Raw genomic sequence first — 21,533 nt, 5'->3', positions numbered from 1 at the left:
ACAAGCAAACACCCTTTCTTTCCAATAATGAATGATCACATCACAGCGTCGAGGTCTCGGATTTGCAGCTCACACTTGGATAACTGGGGATTACCTTTCCCGGTTGAATTCTCTGTGTCGCTTTTCCTCAATCTGTTTAGCTATCTGCATAGAAAGAGGGGATCGGAGGAGTTCTGTGGGCGAGTGTGGTCAGGGCTGTATTTTCAGCAGTGGGTAGGAGTCGCTACACAGACTGTGCATTCTCAGGTGATTAGCCTCTATATCTACGTTTATCTCGTCCTACAGTGGTGGAAAGAAAGAAAGAAAGACAAAAATGTCAGTTTTGTATAAATGTGTTGCTCATCTCTCGCTGCTGGGAGGCTCTTCGGAGAGATCTCAGGAGTCTTTCGGCAGGGCTGATATAGATATAAGGACATTGCTACATTGAGTCACGTGACATAATTACCACTCGAATCAATCAAGATGAATTGCACGTCAGCACACGGTGGGGATTTTTTCTTAGTTGATCCTGTCCAAGCCCTCTTGTGCAATAGATGGATCTTGTTCAATGCACTGAAGTCTCCTGGTTGCTTGCAATCGCCAAAAGGAAGACATGACCGAGTTTGACGATTGCAGCCACAGTGCATCGAATATGTATCTACCAGGGTGTGCTTATTACGTTTCACCTTCCGATTTCTCCACGAAACCCTCTTTTTTGTCGCAGTCCTCTTCCTGTCAAATGACTTTTCCGTATTCTTCTAATTTACCTCATGTCCAACCTGTGCGAGAAGTGGCATTCAGGGAATACGGATTAGAGCGCAGCAAATGGCAGTATAGGGGTAGTTATGCTCCTTATTACTCAGCTGAGGAGGTTATGCATAGAGACTTTCTGCAGCCCGCTAACAGGAGGACGGAAATGTTATTCAAGACGGATCCTGTGTGCAGTCACCATGGACCCGCCAGTGCTGCCTCCAACTTCTACAGCACGGTGGGAAGGAACGGGATTCTCCCGCAAGGATTTGACCAGTTTTATGAGACAGCCCACGGCCCTCCATACCAGCAGCAAGCGGAGAACGAGGGGGAAGCGGACAAGAGCGACTTGAAACCTCAGAACAGCACTTGTAGTAAAACACCTTCCAGCCAAGAGAAGAAAGTGACAACAGAAAACAGCGCCGATTCCCCTTCTGGTGAGGCTGTTGCAGAGAAGAGCAACAGTTCAGGTAGGTATCAGTAGTAAATTGGGGGCAAGAGTACAGGGCCAACACTTTGTCATGCCGCTTTTTATGTGCAATTTTATAAGCATCCAAAGGATTTTATACATCCTATAAGATTTCCTTTGCCGTTGTAAAGCGTGTTTACGATAGGAAACCAATTTACATGGGCTTAAGGTCTTCTTGGAGGAGGATATTAATTGTTATTAAATCGTTGATTTGGGGGGCAGAGAGATTTTACAGCTATTGTTCAGCTTAATTATCGCGCCTCCTATTTTCATTTGTTTGGGGGAGTAATTTGAAAAACTTGGACTATTTCCAATCAATTTAAACATCTCTGCGCTGCTAGATAGGGTCTCTTTTAAGAGGAAGTGGGAAATGTCCACCTTTTGCAAAGTTACCCAGAAGGAAGGCGGAAGGGGAGAGAGGAAGCTCTCTGAATATTTTCTGAACTATTGGGATGATGCTTTCTAGTAAATGCGACGTTGTGAAAGTGTCTTATCTGTCCTTATCTTAACGTGCATATTGGAACAGCATGCATCAGTTTATTCTGTCTTGAATTTCAGCAGTTCCCCAACGATCAAGGAAAAAGAGATGTCCCTATACCAAATATCAGATAAGAGAACTGGAACGTGAGTTTTTCTTCAACGTGTATATCAACAAAGAGAAAAGACTGCAGCTATCCCGAATGCTGAACCTCACTGACCGACAAGTTAAAATCTGGTTCCAGAATCGAAGGATGAAAGAAAAGAAACTGAACAGAGATCGACTCCAATATTTCACTGGAAATCCCTTGTTTTGAAAAAAAGAAAATCTCTCTCTCTAACCTGCCATCTGAATAGGAAAGGAAATTGGTTTACGTGACACATTCACCCTGCGGAACTGAAAGTTTCATTTTCTTGTTCAACTCTGGTGCCTCCAAACAATCAATGTCCACTGGAGATCTCGGGGGCTTGGCGGAGCACGTTCCTCATAAGGGGAAACTAGGGTAAATCCAAGAGTCCATTCTCCAATGTGTATCGCCAAAGGTGTTTTTTTTCTCTTCTCTTTCGTGATGACACCGATGGACCGGCGGTGTGTATGGTCGATCTTGCTTAAAAACAATTGAGGGGTTTTTTCCCTGTTGGTTTTGAGCTAGGATAGCCCTTTCCTCCCTTAAATGAATGCAGTTTATTTAAAAGACGGTAAATGTACATTGTGTGTGTGTGTGTGTGTGTGTGTGTGTGTGTGTCTATTGTCATATAAACGCATGGGCCACTGACTTTTTCATGTGAATAAATGGTTTCTAGTAAAGTTAAGGTTATATCTTCTGCTCACTTATGGATTTCCATCTCTGAAAGATCAGAGCGTATACTCGGCTATAGCCAAATTCAGTTAAATAACGAGGGAGGAAGTCAAGTCAAATTATTTTCAACGGAATTTAAATAGATGTTAGTTTAAATCTGTAACTGATTATATATATAAAACCTTCACCATTATTCCCCTCAGTTTAGGGCAGCCCAAACATGGCTGTCTGCAGACCACCACTTTTGATGCTGCTACAATTACTATAAACTATGAAAAAGACTTGTTAGCCATTCAGGTTTCTAACGTCTGAGACAAGAATTCAAAACTCAGATGAATGTTTAGTAGCTGGGGAAGGATTGTCAGAATGAGAACCCTGAACATTTCAAACAAGAGGCAGCTGTAAACAGTTGCAACTATTTTTTTTTTAAAGTTTAGCGAAAACAGAGTGAATATTTTTACCATGTTTTTTACCAATTCGTTCTGAGTTTCCTATATTTAATCACAGGAATGTAATCAGTTTCCCGAAATAAGTGTAAAATAACTGGCCCTTGTCTTTATTTTTAAAATCAAAGGATTTGGTGATGGTCCCCTGCTCACTTCATGTAGTATGACCTGGCTAAGCTGTTTACAAAACCTTGAACTGTCTAGACAACACCATAAAAGCCGAGGTTCTAAACAGCTTAATTGGGTTATATTATACACCTTCTGGTGGGCGAAAAAGAGATTTCCGCAAAGTGCAATAAATGAAAAGAGTGAGAAAAGAATTTGGCTTTTTTGAATAGAGCTAAGCAGGTTTCATTACGCTTGCATCCAGTAAACGCAAAAGTAGGGAAATAAGTCCGGAAAAGGCATAAAACTAAAAATGATCTGATAAAATCGTAAGAAGGCATAGCTAAAAAAAAATATTTGAAACTCTCTAGCAAGAAAAACATAAGCGTATGCCTTTGAACTTCCAGAATGTCACGGTCATCACCTTTAACCTTTCTGAATAATTAGGCGCCTTAAGGTTCCTCTGTTATTTTCAACCACCACCCACTCTCTCTCTCTCTCTCTCTCTTTCTCTCTGTCTCGGTCTCTCGCTCTCTCACACACACACACACACTCACCACACACGCACCCACGCACACACACTCACACACTAACTACTGCATAGCTAGCCTTATCAGCAAATGCTTCATAACACTAAGAAAACGCCATCTGTCACGACGAACATTTCCCCATCCCGTTATGTTCGAACTGTTCCCTAATCCATTCGGTTATTTATGTCAAAATATTTTCTGGGTTTTTTGTAATGCTTATGTCGTGTCCAGGAAAGATAGGAAACGTCGTTTTTTCTCTAGCCGCTCCGAACTAAAATACTGTAGAAGAGTGGAATGTAAGAAATAATTAGGTATTCTGGAGGAAAACATTATTTCTAGAGAATTCATCTTCAAATATATTTTAGCAGGAAACATCCTATCAAATGGGGAAACAAGTAGGCGTGTGAAATTATTCAAAGAAATAATTTAAAATGATCACTAAAATCTCAGCTCTCTTACGGGTCTTAATCCATAGTGCAAGAATACATGATTTGCTTTCCAGATCCCGAATAGTGTATTTAATTAATTATCCAAAGGTACGTGTTCTTTAAAATGTCATGACACCACAAAGATGATCACCAGAAGTTAACTATACCGATATAATCACTGCAGAATTTTGCAACTATATTGTATTTTAATGTATATTTTAAAAAAAGAAAGAAACCCTATTGCTGAATACACCTAAACGCATCAAAGTTGAACGGAAAGCCAAAGAAGAGAAAGAAATTCCCTTGTGCTTTGCCTCTGAATTCCACAGGAGGGCGCGCTCATGTCCTGGAAAGCTTACAATTGTCCGGATGCTCATGTCTATTTTTCTCCTAATAGTAATTGTACTACTAATCAAATCTCTAATATATAAGGAACGATAAGATTTCAGGGCTTTCCAAATGAGAAAATAAAGCATCAAAAAGATTTATTAAACAAATAACCCATAACCGGGACATGCTGAAGGACATGCTACTTTAAAAGATTTTTTTTTTGGTCGTAATCTTTTATAATACATCCGAGGCTTAAAAATCCTATAATTTTAAGAGAAATATAATGATATTCAGAATTCGTTCAGCAGAGCGAAAATCTATTTACTCGTTTGAGTGCAATCTTAAAGCCCAAAGAACAAAAGTTATGTCAAAATCTGCGTCTCCTTTTCAGAGCTTATCTCTCAGATATTATTGCCAGCCTGTTCCCAAAGAAGTGTAAACACAGCTACAACAGAGTTTTAGAGGTGTCTTTAATTTAAACAAAAGACGGGCTTTTGATTCGGGATGTGCCTATTTAATGTAAATGACAAAACGGAAGAGTAGATATTTTTAATATCCGAACATCACCTTCCCAGGGGATTGTTAAATAAAATCTCTCTCCTTATAAATACTGTAGAGAGCTATTAAAATTTAACTAAGAGGTTTGGAATTTAAAGATAACCCGATACATTTATTGGATATTTTCCAGTGAATTTACGTTTCTTTTTTCACAATGCGCTCGTGTAAGGAATGACACCAAAGATCAGTTAGTTTTTATCTGCTTATTTGCAAAATTAATCTAAAACTAGTTAATGCGTGATCTACTTGTTCAACTATATTCTCCATTTAACAAGCCCTATCCCCATGAAAGAATTAGTTGGCAGTTTGTCTGCTAGGTTTTTTAGAAGTTCATTGTTAACAGTTTCTTGGAAATAGCTTTGCCGTCTGTAATAAAATGACATTGTGCCATCTAAGATCATTGGAATCTATGACGAGAAAGGTAAAACAGCAGAATCCAGAATACATAGCAATCTCCTCTCCTCCAAAGTAAATTTAGTTCGAAAAGGAATAATACAGAAAAGATCTTTTGTTTGTTTTTGGTTGGTTTGTTTTAACATTAACGTACTTCTTTTGAGATCTTGCCTCTTCACTACGCCTCTTGGCTTCTACGTGTTTTAGCCCTTCAAATTTATACTAAGGCCATTCTCAAAGAATATAAACTTGTGATTGAAACCATAGATGTGGTTAATTAAGTAGCTAGCTGCAGATTAAAATGTTGCTTTGTTCTTTTTTGAATCATCATGTAAATGTGATGGTTCTGTGGATGGATAATGGACACGATGGCTTTTTTTTTTTTTTTTTTTAACTGTCAGCAATTTCCACATTTATTTTGGTTGGTCCTATCAGAACGGCGAATAAAGTATTTCTGGTTAAAGAACAACCAGGAATGTATAAATAGATAAGTATGCATTTAAAGTAAATAAGATTAGGGCATAATCATTGGCCTATTTACACGCTAAAAGCTTGTAGCATCCAGATCACACAGAGTTTTGTACTTATGTGTACAAAGAAATATTGATGCACAATAGGTTAAGGTTTAAACCATGTGGGAATATCTTCATAATATAGGCAATGCACCTATGTGTGATCACAAAAACAGCAACATTGCAGGAAGAGCTAATGTGCAGTCATAATTGTTTTAATCAACCACAATACTGTTGAAATACTTAATGGCATAGGCATATTTTTTTAAAATTCTAAAAGTTCCGACAATCCAAGCAAGATGTTGATTCTTTTATAGGAAAACCTGACTCACAAAAAACAGGATAGTGTTACAATTACATTATTAAAAGACGAAAGGTCACAATATTGTAGCCAATTAATTTTTTTTTGACCATATAAAATATTCTTCAATCGCTGAGCAATATAACCGCGAGATATAAAATATATAGTATGCATGTTTAGAGTTTCCCTCTTACTAAAGACTTCCTGGGTTTCTGGCTATTTTAAAGTTATCTATTTATCGCAATACCTTTTGCACCGATTAACACATCTGCAAAATATCTCTCCTTTTTGTTATCGCTCTCCCATCCCCCTTCAATAATGCGATACAACCATAGGAAATTGCAAGAATCGTACGAACATTCGCAAATAAAACCATCTAACTTGGGCGAGGGGGATGAAAATTAAACTTTATAGCAACGTCTTTTAACCTCGAATTTCTATTCCTAATATTTATTAAGACCGAAAAGCATAATGTCAACCTATATTTTATTACAAATAGCAATCTAGTATATATGGGCCCTTTTTGGGGAGTCCCCCCCCTTTGGAAAAATGGGGCTTTGAAAGCAAACCCTTGATATTAATGTAGATTGTATATCTCGTTTATTGCACAATATTGATTAATTTATTAATGTAAATGACTTTATTCCATCTTAATATGATTAAAAAGAACAGTGACATTAAATACTCAGACTGTAACTAACCATTTCCCTGAAGACTACTGCAGGTTTATTCGAATTCTGTGTCAAACAAACTCCAACGCTCCTAATGTTCATTTTTCCAAATAAAAGCGAGGCTGCTTCAGGTACAATTTTAAAAAGCCATGATTTATTATGATCAAATTGAGCTATTCAACATTCCTAAACTCAGTATTAAATACTAAATAATAATCATCATTTGAACTGCACATTATGACATGTAAAAATCATATTTTCACTTAAATCAAGGAAACATAACGTATAATTAGTAGCCACAGAGTCAGCTCATTAAATAAAACAAACGCTGGATCGCCGAGCACTTAAGGATTAGGTTAATGTTTTAACTTTACTTTTGGGCGAAATACACAGCAAACCCCTGGGATGATACTTCGCTTGGGATATTTCTGGGACACTCTTTTCTTAAAGAGTAAATAAAGATTACGATAGACCATCTGATGGGCATAAAATCCCTGATTAGATTTAACAGTCAAGTCTTAAACTGCGTCAAGGAAAAATAGCATTTTGTTTCTTTAAACTCTGTGGGCTCCCAGGGCTGGTGTTCAAAAAGAGGAAATTGTTAGGAAGCAGGGTGAAAATCCAGTCCGCAGACTGTGGGCATCACGATCGCTGCTGCAGTTTGTTCTTGAGCTCAGACAAATCTTAGCAATGGCTCTGATAATGATCTTAAATATACATATAATCCCATTTTCTGTGCTAAGAGCTCTGTGGCGACTAAGCCATACACGAAGAGGGCAGGAAGGTATGCAAGATGTAAGGGTTGCAAAAAAAATCTTAAAAGCAGCTAATATCATGAAGGTAATATTTAAACTATCCAGCGACACAGAAGCTTTAGACTGAAGCTGTAAAAGACACTGGCTCTTAACCTGACAATGATGTTGTATTTGAACAGCTGCGATAAGGTTTTAAAAGGTCTGTCTCATTGCCACAGCGACATTTTAAATAGGGTTATTGTTTCCAACTGGGTAAAGTATACGGAAAAGTGAAAAACAGTCAGATACCAGGAAATAGTATCAAATTAAAATTCACATTGCTGGACTATGCCATTTTAAACTATGCTTGTGTACAAAAGATAGACCTTAAACGCCCTTTTATGAGCTGTTTGTTCTTAGATAGCTTGACTTTTTCCAAACAACATTTTGATCATGTAGAGGCCCGAAATAAATAGCCAGACGAACCTGAAACAGAATTTCTGAACAAGTTCACTTTGTCTGTCTGAAATTCCCTGACAGCACTCGTCTTAGACGAGAAATGTTTGGGTTTGAAACTAAGTAAAAATATAATGAATTGTTTCGCGATCAAATTTGGTCCCTCACAATTTTCAAAGTAACAGCTCTGGATGTAAATATAGTTATAAAGTGAGGAGGGAAACAACTAAACACATTTAAATGTTGGGAAATAAAAGTCTAGTTTGCCATGTAGGCAGTTACTCTTGCTTTCTGTGATTTTTTTTTTAAATATTCATGCGGCATTTATCATTCTTCTGGGGGAAAAAGTGGCTTGAACAGTTGTAATAAAACTGTGTTTCTGTATGTTTTTTAATTAGCAACACTACAGAAGAAGAAATTATCTTTATGGTGCTTTCAGTGTCTAGGGCAAGTAATTTTTTTATTTTATTTTTAATTTTATTTTGCATATGCAAAGAGAGAGAAAGAGCATTGTAAAACAATTTTAGGAATCTAGGGTAACTATAAAATTCAACTTCTGACAAAAGTATAGCTTTTAATATTTGACGGTTTGTGTTAAAACAAAATTGACCTTCTTGGTTAGTAGCGAGGGAAAAAATCAATAGTATAATTTTCAATAATTCATAACGCGAACGCCATTATGCTAAATCTTAACTATTAATCTTATCCTTTACAAAGTCTCGATTGATTTGTTAATAAAATATCTTCCCGTGCGTAGCAACAGAGGGTATAACTCTTTAAAAAGCTTCAGAAGCAAGAAAATTACCAAGTAGTCCAAGAATGTAGATGAGAATTTTATTGATCGCCCTGATTCTTCTTAATACGTATTAATAAATTCCACAACCTTTTGTACCTTTCGCTTGTCAGGAACCAATGCTTTTACAAAATCCATAAAAGGAAAACATATTTTTCTTTGCATAATAACCAAATGACACCTTTGGATTTCGCACATGGTTCAGCACATCCAGTTGTCTAAAACTTTTAAGGGGTTTTTTTTTTGTTTTTTTTTTTTGTTTTTTTTTTTGGTTGTTGTAATTAGTATTATTATTATTATTAAGGAGAAAGAGGAGACAGAGCCTTTCTCATGCACTGAGCCTTGGGGACGGTTGCGCTGAGAACACATTGCTTGCAAATAACTGTCTTCTGCATGAAACTGCACAGGGTCTTGGAGTAATGAGCGTCCACGCGGTCAGAAGAAACCACTTATTTTCGTACCAAAAAAAAAAAAAAAAAAAAATTGCACAAACTATGGGGCTTTCATTCATTAGGTGCATGACAGGGATTTTCCTTGGCTTTCTGTCTGCAAGGATCGGTTTCGTGTTTGTCCCCGTCTCCTTCCACCAAGGCACAGTGAGCTGTCAGGACTCCGGTGAATTCGGATTCATCTTGTTTGCAATGAAAGACAATTAAAATAAATAAAGCCCCTTGTTTTAAATCAGCGCAGTGCGCCAGGGCTGCCTCGCCGGGCTCCAGGCGCGGAGCGGGCAATTTCCCTCTGACGTTCTAGATGTCGCTGTTGTCCACCTTTCAGCGGCGGCCCGGACGGTCCCGGGGAGCACGTGACTCGCGGGGAGGTAGCGGCTCAAGGCCATTTTCAAATCTCATTGGCTTGGTTGTCATGTGGTCGTGCAGAGGCATCCACAATTACAGAGGGAATGTTTTCCTAGAGATGTCAGCCTACAAAGGACACAATCTCTCTTCTTCAAATTCCTCCCCAAAATGTCCTTTCCCAACAGCTCTCCTGCTGCTAATACTTTTTTAGTAGATTCTTTGATCAGTGCCTGTCGAAGTGACAGCTTTTATTCCAACAGCGCCAGCATGTACATGCCACCTAGCACAGACATTGGAACTTATGGAATGCAAACCTGTGGACTTCTACCGTCTCTGGCTAAAAGAGAAGTTAATCACCAAAATATGGGTATGAATGTACATCCTTATATACCTCAAGTAGACAGTTGGACAGATCCGAACAGATCTTGTCGAATAGAGCAACCTGTTACACAGCAGGTCCCCACTTGTTCCTTTACTACAAATATTAAGGAAGAAAGCAATTGCTGCATGTATTCCGATAAGAGAACAAAACTCATTTCTTCAGACGTCCCTTCCTACCAGAGGCTGGTCTCTGAATCCTGTCCCATTGAAAATCCCGAGGTTCCTGTCCCAGGATATTTTAGACTAAGCCAGACCTACGCCACTGGGAAAACCCAAGAGTACAATAATAGTCCTGAAACGAGTTCAACTGTAATGTTACAGCTAAACCCTCGCGGCAGCTCCAAACCGCAGATATCTTCTCAACTTCAGATGGAAAAGAAAATGAATGAAAATCCGAACAACCAAGACAACTCAGCTAAAGTCCCTCAAGTGGAAAGCCCAGAGCCAAAGTCCACTTTGCAAGACGAAAGAAGCTGCCTGGCTGAAGGCTCTGTGTCCAGCCCAGAAGTACAGGAGAAGGAAAGCAAAGGTCGGTATTATAAAGTTTAAACCGTAACGTGGTGTAACTTGAACACGCCAGCATCGTAAAACACAGTATCAAATACTAACCAGCATTACAGCCGTACCATTTAGTGATAAGGAGCTAGCGGGCTGCAGGTGCTGTGTCTCTGAAGCTTTGAGAAGGGAAAAATCCTACACCGAAGCTTGCAAATTGGTTTTTCATATTTCCATACCCTCGTATGCAGACAGCCCGTCTGGGCACGCGGGGAATATATCTTTATTCTTTTAGATAAATTACAGCATCAAAAATCAATGAAACACCTTAAAATAGCTCTCGAGCATACGACCAATTCAACTTTTCTCTTGTAATCTTTTGGTCAAGTATTCTCACTGAGTCTAATTGTGGTTTGATTGCCTTGGAAGTTAATTATGAGCCTATTAAAATAGATGAGAAAGGGGTGTTACAGAGCTGGATAAAGTTTTAACCAAATGTGCAAGGAAAGGAGCAGCCCGCTCTCTGGCTGATGGAAAGTGGAATATGTTAAGGTGATGCTGTTGATAGCCTTGGTTTTGTCTTTAAAAGTACACCATTATTTTGAAAGGTATTTAAAAGATGAAGGAGGTTATTATTTAATTTTAATTTCCTTTTAAAAGTGCACAATAGCCTAAATTTCGAACGGGATGTGGTGGAGTATCAAACACGGACATTTTCCTTGGATAAAAATGTGCCTTGCAACCTCTCAGACGATTTTTATCCCAGTATGTGCCTAGAGATCCTCTGTAGAACATTTATAGTTAACAATTCAAGTCTCATTTTATCTGGGACAAATTTCTTTCCAATGGGAAAATTCTAAAAGGAAAATGCAAAAAAAAAAAAAAAAAAAAAAAAAAATCCCTGGTATGAAGTGTAAATTTAAAAATGACCCTTTTAGCTAAGAAAAATGCCCAGATCCGCTTCTGTATCTCTTTGCGTAATTCACCATATGATCTAAAGGAATCTGATAGAAAATATGTTGCGTTCATACTTTTTAATGGAGAGATTTTCTTAGTAAATGTCTCCTAAGACGTCTACTGTCATGTGCAGCTCAAATCCGTTAAAATGGTGCCATTGTGCGGATGGCAGGTTAAATATTGTGCAAATGTTATGTACTAGTTGAAAACTTTGGATAGCATTTTAAAAAGAGCCCCAAATTGCAAACGATAGTGAATGACTCAATCTGAACTATTTACCTTTGAGTCTGGCAGCAATTAAAAATCTATTCCAGTGTACACACCTCATGCTAGCAATGTTTAATACCAACATTTAACATATCTGTCAGACACTAGAGATGAGGGTTCATGGCCAAGGGTACACTTTAACAGCCTGAGGTATTTTTGATTTTTTTTTTCTTCTTCTTCTTTGATTTTGATAGAGGAAATCAAGTCTGATACGCCAACAAGCAATTGGTTAACTGCAAAGAGTGGCAGAAAGAAGAGGTGTCCTTATACTAAACATCAAACACTGGAATTAGAAAAAGAGTTCTTATTCAATATGTATCTCACTCGAGAGCGCCGCCTAGAGATCAGTAAGAGCGTAAACCTCACTGACAGGCAGGTCAAGATTTGGTTTCAAAACCGCAGAATGAAGCTCAAGAAGATGAGCAGAGAGAACCGAATCCGAGAACTGACCGCTAATCTGACCTTCTCTTAAACCGTAAACCTGGGGGTTGAAACAGTGAGAAATGGGCACAGCACCACCAGTTGCTAAATGCAGGAGAGACTTTGAACAAAAAACACCCTTCATTTTTCATTTTTTTCTGATAGAATGTGACTTTTTGTCATTCTTTTAGTGCTGCAAGTGAATATGTATTACTATGGTGGGTATCTATATAAAAACCTAGCACGTGTAATTTATTTTTTTTCTCATCGTAATGCAGGGTAACTATGATTGAATATTATCATCTGGTCTTAACTTATTGGAACTGTCGAACATCCAAACAATGTGACTTTTTCATGTTTTTTCTAACAAAATGGTATTTATGTGGGGCTTATTATACGGGCCATAACATTTTGAATACATTCAATACTTTAAGGGGGAAAAAAAACTTTGGGGAAAAAAAAGCACATTACAATGTAACTATTCTCTCAAATGAACGTAGAAATTGTCCTTCGTAAAATGGAATATTTAATTCTTCTCCCTTGTAGACATTTCCTTGTGGTGCACATGTGGTATAGTAGTCGTACGACAGCAATATGTCCTTCTTGTGCATGTTCTATTCGCATGTATAATGCAATAAAGTCTGTAAACTACTGCGGTTCCTTTGGTTTTCTAAAAATGTTGAAAAGTACAGATTCAGGTTGGCTCCCTGATCCTTCTTTATCAGCAGCTGTTTGGATTGATGTAGCTTCTTTTCTTGTTTCTTCTCTTTTGTGTGTGTGGCTTTATTTTGGGGGGCGGGTGGGGGGGTTAGGAAATGATATAAATTTGATTCATTTATCGTTGTGACTGTAAACAGATGATTAATTGGTAAAATGTTGTGTAATCGTTCGCAGTCTGAAAAGTGAATGGAAAAAGGATAGTAAAATACTATGGCATAAACTGGACATCTTTATTTCAATCAACTCATAAATGGTAAGTGATAAAAGAAATCTCTATTCAAGCTGTCAGCAATCTGTGTCATTTTATTTGACATTAATGTGTTGATTTAAAAAATAACAGTCATTGTGTACCTACAGTGTGTAGAGTTTGATTTCTTGTCCTCGTTTGCTTTTAAAAATGCAACCTACAAAATCCAGAGATACGTAGACATAAAAAAAATCCTGAAGTTCTTGAGGAATTCAGGAACTTTAAGAACCTGGTAGCAGAGAAGCCATTCTCTTTAATATCTGCCGAAGATGGGGGGTTTCTACTAGCAATGCTCAGAACCGGGCACTCTGAAGTACGGCAGCCTATTGAGACCTACTTTTGTTACTCTGCACCATTTTTGTTTGCTCGGAAGATCGTTTTATTTCGTGCAATTCCGTTTTAATAACATACATGAAGGTAATAAAGTTCACGACCCTTAACTGCACAAAGCTGAAAAATATTATTAACAGCCACTTCATCTTGCAAACTAGGGGGAGGAGGAGTGAAATGCTAAACAGAACTGTAAATGGCTTGCAAATGAACATGACTCCACACTGAAGTCCAAATGCTTGAACATACTTTCACCTTCTAACAATACTGGAAAGAAAAGTGTGGATACTGTCTACTCTTGGAAAACAGCATTCAAACAAAAACCACCCCTTCTTTACCCAGGCAGTTTCTAAAGAAAGACATAAGATACAAGATACTTTAAATGTGATCTTCCTTAATGACACCATTTATTCATATTGCAATTGGTGATGTCAATTTTTCCTCCTTTCTCTCCGATATGTAGTTTAGTTATATTCGACTGGCAACAATTAGTAACGTGTTATATTTTCCTCAAGCCAGAAACATAAACATTTTGTTGCTAAAGACGTCGATAGCATTCACGTATGTTGTTTTTGCCCTGGTTTTAAAATATCTATACTAAAAACAAGGCTGTTCATCAGTTTACATAATAAATATATTTGAACGTCTATTTACTTTCGTCTCTTTTCGCATAAATGTTCTCAGTACATTGCTTAAGAAGTTTCAGTAATGGAAATGCAATTAGGTAGCTACATACCAAGTTTTAACATGTATGAAAGAATGTTCATTTTAAATCTTCCTAGCTAATCAGTTTATATCTATGAAAAATTAAGTGCAATATCTTAACACGAAACAAGCTGCATATATGGAAAATAAAACATGAGCATGCAAACGCAAAGGAAGAAGACAGTCATAAATCATGAAATAAACAGGAATTTCAGTCTCTTCCTTATATTTGCCAGTGTGTAAGAATTGTTTTCCTGTATGGTGTTACGTTGTGTTCTCAAAGAGTACTGTTGTGGGATGTGAACTAACTGTGTGCATTTTCTTCAGATTCAAATTCACCATCTTCTGTCTCTCTGAAGGAACAGAAATGTGCAGAAGAATATGGGTAATTTAGTTTTAAATACTAACCCAGGTATTCCTTCTGTTGGTGAAGCGTAAAGGGTTCAGAAAAACACAGCTAGGGATTTAAAGTAAACGAAGGGGATTAAACAATATATATTCTCCTCAAACTAATTTTGGAGGAGAGGAAATAATAGCAAGATGTGTTTTGCATATTCTCGGTATGAATGTACTGGAAGCTGCTGTGCATTAGACTCTAAATAGGAAAACATTGTCTTAGCCAGAGTGCGATGTCTCGTCTGCTCGCACCGAATTCTTTTCAAATGTGGTTTTATTTATATCTGCAATGTACTTATAAGAGATTGCGATGGAGAACATTTGCCGATAGTTCATTCCCCAAGCTGTGGAGAGACTACAATTAATGATCCAATAACGTTTGCCATATTTGAGCCTCATCGCCCCAAAGTTTAACAAATACAGGAGCATGTGTTCAGGAACGCGTCAGTTGTGCAGGGAGACACAGGCTTTGCTGTTCCATCAGCCCGTTTTATTAGGGACACATTAATCTATAATCAAATACACCTCATAAAATTTTTATGGAAAGGCATAAAATCATTACAGAGGTCTTCCACCTGTTTTAAAACAACACAATGGGCATCTCTCTCTTAAAAAAAAAAAGAGAGAGAAAATCCCTTAAATAGAAACTTTATTTAAAAGGGGGCGGAACACAGGCATATGCTCTGAAATATGGAAGTCACCACAATGTGCTTTTTACTGTAACATTTTCCTGTTTTATGAGGAGTCGTATACCCCGAGCTCTGGGATGGTTTGATTTTACAAGCAAGAATCTCCCCTTTCCCAGCGGGTGTCCTCGGCAGATTTCAGCGTAACTCGGAAGACCAGGCGGCTGGGTTTATTTAAACATCCTGCGTCTCATTGATTAAGAAATGAATGGCAGAAATCACTCAAAGGAGGTGAAGAAATAGTCCCCGGCCGTCTCCTTCTGCTGCTTCTGGCGAGGGCCACGCCCGCCTGGGACCCCGCTGGGCAGAGGCTCCGGCCGCGCTCTCCCCGTGGGCTGCCCCCCGGGCCGTACAGTTACAGTGTGGGGTTCATTGCCCCTTGTTGTTGTTGACGATTTTTTTTTTTTAAATCTCAGCAGCCCCAGTTTAGCGGATTGATTTACCTCGAGTATTGGTAAATATGATCACGTGGGCTCCACAACCAATGGTTGAGGGTGGCAGTCTGCAAAATACTACGATTGTTCTCAGGGAGGGGATCATATACAGTTAACAGTGTAACCTTTTCTATGACTACGAGGGGAGCCTAAAAATGTCGTCTAGTGGCACCATAAGTAACTATTATGTCGATTCTCTCATAGGCCATGAAAGCGAAGAAGTTTACGGGAGTAGATTCGTCCCGGGAGGTCACAGTGCGACCTCCAGGCCATCAGGTGTTGCAGAGAGTTCAGATTTTTCCTCCTGTAGCTTTGCACCAAAATCCACCGTGTTCTCCACCTCCTGGTCCACGGTTCATCCGCAGCCGTCTGCGGCAATGACCGGGATCTACCATCCCTACATGCACCAGCCCCACTTAGGGGCAGCCGAGACTGGCAGATACGTGCGCTCCTGGATTGAGCCCTTCCCGGGCTTCCCCAGCAGCAGCTCCAGCTCCAGCTCCTCCAACGGGCGCCACTACGGGATAAAGCCTGAAACGGGAGCAGCTGCCTCTTCCTCCTCCTCTTCCTCCTCCTCCTCCTCCTCCAAAAGGACTGAGTGCTCCTCGTCCCGGGCGTCTCAGGGGATCAGTGTGCCCGAGTACACGTGCAATTCCTTCCTGCAGGAGACCCGGGAGAAGACGGCTACGTCGTGCAGCACCAAGGAGCCTCCTGGTTGCAGCCACAACCCCAGCCCGAGCAGCGATCTGAAGGAGGAGAAGCAACAGCAACTTGACCCAAGTAAGTAAAAAAGAAATTGCCCCTTTGATTTATTGCCGAACCCTATAAGGCTCCAATGTGCAAAACTGATAGTTTTACTAACCTATAAAAACGTCCAGCCGCCAACCCCAGCGCAAGCAGCAACAAGCACCCATAAAAGACTGCACATAACCACCTACCATCAAGACATGATTTGTACAGTAAACAGAGTGGGGGTATTCAGGCTTTTATGATAATTCCTACCAAGTTGTGAAAAGAGTCCATCCTTCGTTAAATTTAATTTAACGACCTTTCTCCCCTCGCCCCCATCTCCCCTGTATACCTCCCCTTTTCCAGATAATCCTGCGGCAAACTGGATCCACGCTCGCTCAACCAGGAAAAAGCGGTGTCCCTATACAAAGTATCAGACTCTGGAACTGGAAAAGGAATTCCTCTTTAACATGTATCTGACTCGGGACCGCCGTTACGAAGTAGCTAGGATTCTAAATCTCACAGAGAGACAGGTCAAAATATGGTTTCAGAACAGAAGAATGAAAATGAAAAAGATGAACAAGGAGAAAGGAAATAAAGGAGACTAACGCCCCGGTGTATCCATGCATTCTTCTTCTTCCTCTCCCCCCCGGCCCCCTCCAGCACCAGATGCGGTTTTTTGCAGAATTTTCAATCAATCTGGGTCTTTTTAGGTAGAAGTGAAAGTGTGGTCTCTGTCAAGTTTTTTGTTTGTTTGTTTTTTGGAAATCTGTCTTGCTCGCCAATGTGTTTATAAAAGTTGCTTCAGTTCCCTCTCTCCTTTTTCCAAACTGTTTGGTTCGTGATATTATGAGTGCACGTTAGCTTTGGGAAATGTAACGTTAAATGTTTGACATGTTTCTTAAAAGTGATGTAGTCTAGATCTCACTTTGCCAAAATACAGGTAAAGGACATAATTGTAATCACGATCATAAAGCTATATATTGGAGTACACTTGTTTAAATCAATAGCAGTATTGTGTTGTCCATGACTTATTAAAAGAAACTATTACCAAAAACTCTGCTTTCTAGTCCTGAATTTTGTCCTTTGCAATAGATGCCAGAGTGATGCAATCAGAACATTTTATTTCTTCTTCTTCTTCTTTAGTGCATTATTAGGAGATTGTGTCCGGTTTTCAATAGGCCTAACATTTACTGATCCTTTGGATTGTTGGAGTTCTGAATATTGGTAAATGTTGTATCAACCATCGCATGTCTCTAACCAAAGACCGATTGTAATGATTGTCAGTTATTCCATAATAAACTCTGACATGATCAAATGAAATCACTGCACTTAAATGAGCAATGTGTGCATTCCTCTTCTTTTGGCACCGCGGAATTAGCCGCAATCATATGAAAACAACAAATTCATTATTTTCTCAGTGTCTGGTATATGCACTCTCCAATAAGCATTTCTATGTACAATGCTGGCTAATTTATCATTAACGCGAGGCTTTCAAAAGTCAGTAGAGACCCTGATCTCTCGATTATTTCGTACACAGGGATTTTGGAAAGAAGCTTGATACACGCTGTAGAACCAAATGAAAACTACTTCAACACAGTTACTAATACAACGTTCCATTTGTAGTTACAGAGATAAGAAAAAAGGTTTACAATTTTGCTATTATAGTCAGTAAGCACCTACTTCTAAAAAGTTAATCACAGGGGGTATGGCTTCAATTATATATTGTAGATATGCCTATATAATTTTCATCGAAACATGTTCTACACAAATTGTCATTCAAAAATCAGTAAAATTTCACATGTGACTTCTTGGAGTAATCTAGGAAATGTTTCCGAAATGGCTCTCCAAAGCCAAAGATTTAGGCTGATACCCAATTAATTAAATGTTGCCATTTTAAGCTCTGTGCTGTTTAATCTGAACACTAATAGGTTCAGAATGGACTAATACCACTTCCAGGCTATCAGCTGGGGAGGGGGGAGAGTATGTAGTAACACGTCTCACGCCTTCAGCATTTATAAACACACATGACTTTATCAAGATAATTAAGATGAAGTTCATTGTAAAAAGACATTGCTTTGTTTAAAGAGCAACCATTAAAATGAAGGATCTGTAAATATTTATGAGCAGTTATTTAAGATTAAGGAGAGAGCTGCAGAGACCTGGTACTTAGTGTTTTTACCTCTGGAAAAAAAAAGTGGAAAGGCATATAATGCTAAGAAAAGGTGTTGCATTGCTTCCCCATTCATAGTCAACCCTATACCTATAATTCTTTTAAAGCAGGAAGAACCGAGGTATAATAAAACCATTGAGATGGCTAGACGTCTGGACCTAATGAGTTTACGATATGCTATGGCGCTTTTCTTTGAAACCATCTTATTTTGATGTTTGTGTTTGTGAGAAGAAAACAAAAATGCAGACAAAACTAAGTCTTAAAATCTGGACTATAAATTTCAGTATGTCACCGTTGGGCCAAGACAACACAGGCAAGAAAAGACACTCAGGTCGAAAAATTAACAGATTTTTTTTAACATTTAATTTATTCATTACATTACATTTTATAGAAGTGTTATGTGCTATATAAATACTATTGTGAATGTGTACATGGTTTGGAAAATAGCCGTTTTAATTGGCTGATCCATAACTAAGATGTAAATTGTATTATTGCAATCGGGACATTTTAATACATCGATTCCATTACGTAGGCTGGGAAGAAATTGCTATCAGACCAGGCAAGATAGATAGACCCTGATTTTAATATTTGCCAGTCGAAATGACAGAGCTATAGTTGTCCCTTTTTGCACTGTATAAATATATATTTATTTCCAAATGGTCTGAGGAAAATGAGGGCGTTTCGAAATTGGTCTGCCTACAATCTCCATTCAAAGAAAGTTCTCTCTGTGTCAAAGGACACGACATGTTATGCCTATGCGTTGGCTGCTTTTAAGAATGAAATATAAAATGTACACTATTATGCCAATCAGTTCAGCGGAATGTTCGGTATATTTGGAATAAACAATTGGCTGGATCGTGAACAGAATAGTCTTTACTTAAATGTACTGTTACAGAAATAATTAAATAAAAAACAAGTTCAAGGCAGAAGAATTCTGAACCTGAAAATACCAAGCATCTAGTATTAGTGATGTAATATGTAAAGTAACAGAACCAAAAATGGGATCGCAAGGGTCTTCAACGTTTAATACATTACATTTCTTTGCTGGCTGCCTTGTGTAAAGAAGACATGTATAAATTATACTGTCATAATTATTGCAGAGGTAAAACATTGAAAGAGTAGTATGAATGTGTTAAAAGATGTGTAGACTATGAGTAAAAAGCTTTTTTTTTTTTTTTTTTTTTTTTTTTTTGACTAAGGGTATAGGACTCACCCCACTCCATTTCTCAATGTAAAGAGTGCTGCAATCTACCTTCTTTTGATTTTGCACATCTTGTTTAGATCACTTTTGATGTTGAACGTGAAAGATAAGAGCTAGTGTTTATATAATTCATGGAAGCGAGAGTTAAAACAAGTAAACTACTTTTAAATCAAGGTAGGGTTAGTATATAAATAGACCTTAAAGCGCTTTGATTGCTGATCAAGATTCCAGTTGACCACTAGAGAGCGCTGTTGCTCCATTTTATGATTTCTGAGACTACAATGCTCCTGGCTTTTGTGTAGGATACATTTTTATTAAAATATAGACAATCCTAATTTTAATTATGATTTTTATATTTGTAACCATAACTAAACAAGCCTAACTGTTCTTTATTCTGATCGAAATGGATAGCTTAGAAAAACCCTGCGCAATCAGCAATTTTGAGGTGACAGATTCTCGCAGACTACACCGGATATGGCACAATATTTAATTATATGCAGCCGTAGATACGTAAAAATCTATGTTTCTCCAGGAGGTTTGATCTCATTGTATTATATTTAAATTCTGACAATAAACATAACGATAAAATCCTTTACTCATAAGTTGTGCCATGAAAAAACATCTATAAGCCATGATCTTTGTTGGGCCTGCTGTCGAAAAATGTTCCCTGTATTTTCTAGGATTTGTTACTGAAAGGATAAAATACTTGAAGCTTTTTATGAATATTAAGCAAATGTCCTGTGTATTCTTTCGATTCACTTACAGACTTCTGGAGGATGAGCGTAAACTTTATAAAAACCAAGGGTAAAAGAAGGTAAGAAGCTAAGTTTGAAAGATATTCCCCCCCGCCCCCCGAAATTGTGATCTTGTCCTTGTGTTTTACAAACAATACGAGGTTTATTAATTTTTCTCTCAGTGATCATCCGAGCATAATAATATTTATGGGTCCAGGGAAAAAATCCACAAATTTAACAGTGAATAAAAACACATTTATTTTAAAGAACCGTTATGGACGTAACAGACGGATACGCTGTTATGAAATACAATAAATGACTATATTTTAAGGCAATCGCTAGATATATTCGTACACCCAATTAGCACAGCAAGGAAAATAAGGTCTGTCTCCATGGTTATACATTTCCATCTCACGAAAGGAATCAGGAGGACAATATTTTAGGGGCTGACTCCGCTCCCAGTTGCGCCGGCGTAAATCCTAAACAAGTGTGTGTTCAGTGTAGCTATTCTGGATTTTGAGATTTACCCTGCAAATCAGGCGGGCAGCTTTTTCCTCATACAAGAAATATTGCGTTTTCCTGAGTAAGGGCAGCTCCTCTGAATAGGGATTTGCAGGATCGAAGTCTACATTTGCAATTCAGTATGTTTTCAGAACACAGATACTCATCTGAACACAGAATATTTGTTAGAAGTAAATAGTAATTACAGATTAGAAGCCATAACACCAACATTAATTTGCGTACATCTCCTTTAAAACAACTGAACTGGGAAATAAATTCTCCCGAATAACATTTTGTGTTTTTATGACATTCCTATTTCTTCTTTTACGTTGAAAGATGTCTTAACGTGTTTTATGTTAAATTGGATATTCTTTCCATCACATATTTTTTCTGCCTGAGGCTTCTATACACAGACTCGTTCATTTTGTGGAAGTTACCGCATAAATCTTACAGCAAAGGAAATCTGAGTTGTTTACCTAAATAAACAGAAAACAATGAAAGTTTCCTGGACTTAATAACATAAGGGGGAAGTATGTGTGTGTGAGAGAGACAGAGACAGAGAGAGAGAGATGGGAAAGGATTCTGGAGTCTCTTTTATGTAACCACAAATATTTTATTCGATTCGCGC

The 21,533-nt window shown here is 38.2% G+C and overlaps 3 protein-coding genes across 5 annotated transcripts; all 3 read left to right on the top strand.

Moving 5' to 3' along the window:
- The first annotated feature begins 592 nt into the window (after window positions 1–592).
- HOXD11 (homeobox D11) lies at window positions 593–2,369 on the top strand. 2 transcript variants are annotated; one of them, XM_067549852.1, is made up of 2 exons: window positions 593–1,199; window positions 1,760–2,369. In XM_067549852.1, exons 1-2 carry the CDS (start codon window positions 593–595, stop codon window positions 1,990–1,992), a joined length of 840 nt encoding a protein of 279 aa, XP_067405953.1. In that variant the 3' UTR covers window positions 1,993–2,369. The 2 variants fall into 2 exon arrangements, with proteins under 2 accessions (XP_067405953.1, XP_067405954.1); XM_067549853.1 differs by having other exon boundaries at window positions 1,757–2,369.
- A 7,312-nt stretch (window positions 2,370–9,681) lies between these two features.
- On the top strand, window positions 9,682–12,821 carry HOXD10 (homeobox D10). Its single transcript, XM_067549196.1, has 2 exons — window positions 9,682–10,439; window positions 11,824–12,821. Exons 1-2 carry the CDS (start codon window positions 9,698–9,700, stop codon window positions 12,099–12,101), a joined length of 1,020 nt encoding a protein of 339 aa, XP_067405297.1. The 5' UTR covers window positions 9,682–9,697; the 3' UTR covers window positions 12,102–12,821.
- Window positions 12,822–14,428: 1,607 nt separating this feature from the next.
- On the top strand, window positions 14,429–17,638 carry HOXD9 (homeobox D9). Of its 2 annotated transcripts, XM_067549198.1 has the most exons (3): window positions 14,429–14,436; window positions 15,772–16,347; window positions 16,663–17,638. In XM_067549198.1, exons 1-3 carry the CDS (start codon window positions 14,433–14,435, stop codon window positions 16,902–16,904), a joined length of 822 nt encoding a protein of 273 aa, XP_067405299.1. In that variant the 5' UTR covers window positions 14,429–14,432; the 3' UTR covers window positions 16,905–17,638. The 2 variants fall into 2 exon arrangements, with proteins under 2 accessions (XP_067405299.1, XP_067405298.1); XM_067549197.1 differs by lacking the exon at window positions 14,429–14,436 and having other exon boundaries at window positions 15,570–16,347.
- Window positions 17,639–21,533: the final 3,895 nt, after the last annotated feature.

The sequence above is a fragment of the Emydura macquarii genome, unplaced genomic scaffold (assembly GCF_026122565.2).
Source record: "Emydura macquarii macquarii isolate MOO-44397 ecotype Brisbane River unplaced genomic scaffold, CSIRO-AGI_Emac_v2 contig_1253, whole genome shotgun sequence".
NCBI lineage: Eukaryota > Metazoa > Chordata > Testudines > Chelidae > Emydura > Emydura macquarii.
The sequence above is the reverse complement of the archived record's forward strand: the minus strand, read 5'-3'. Positions and strand labels throughout refer to the sequence as shown.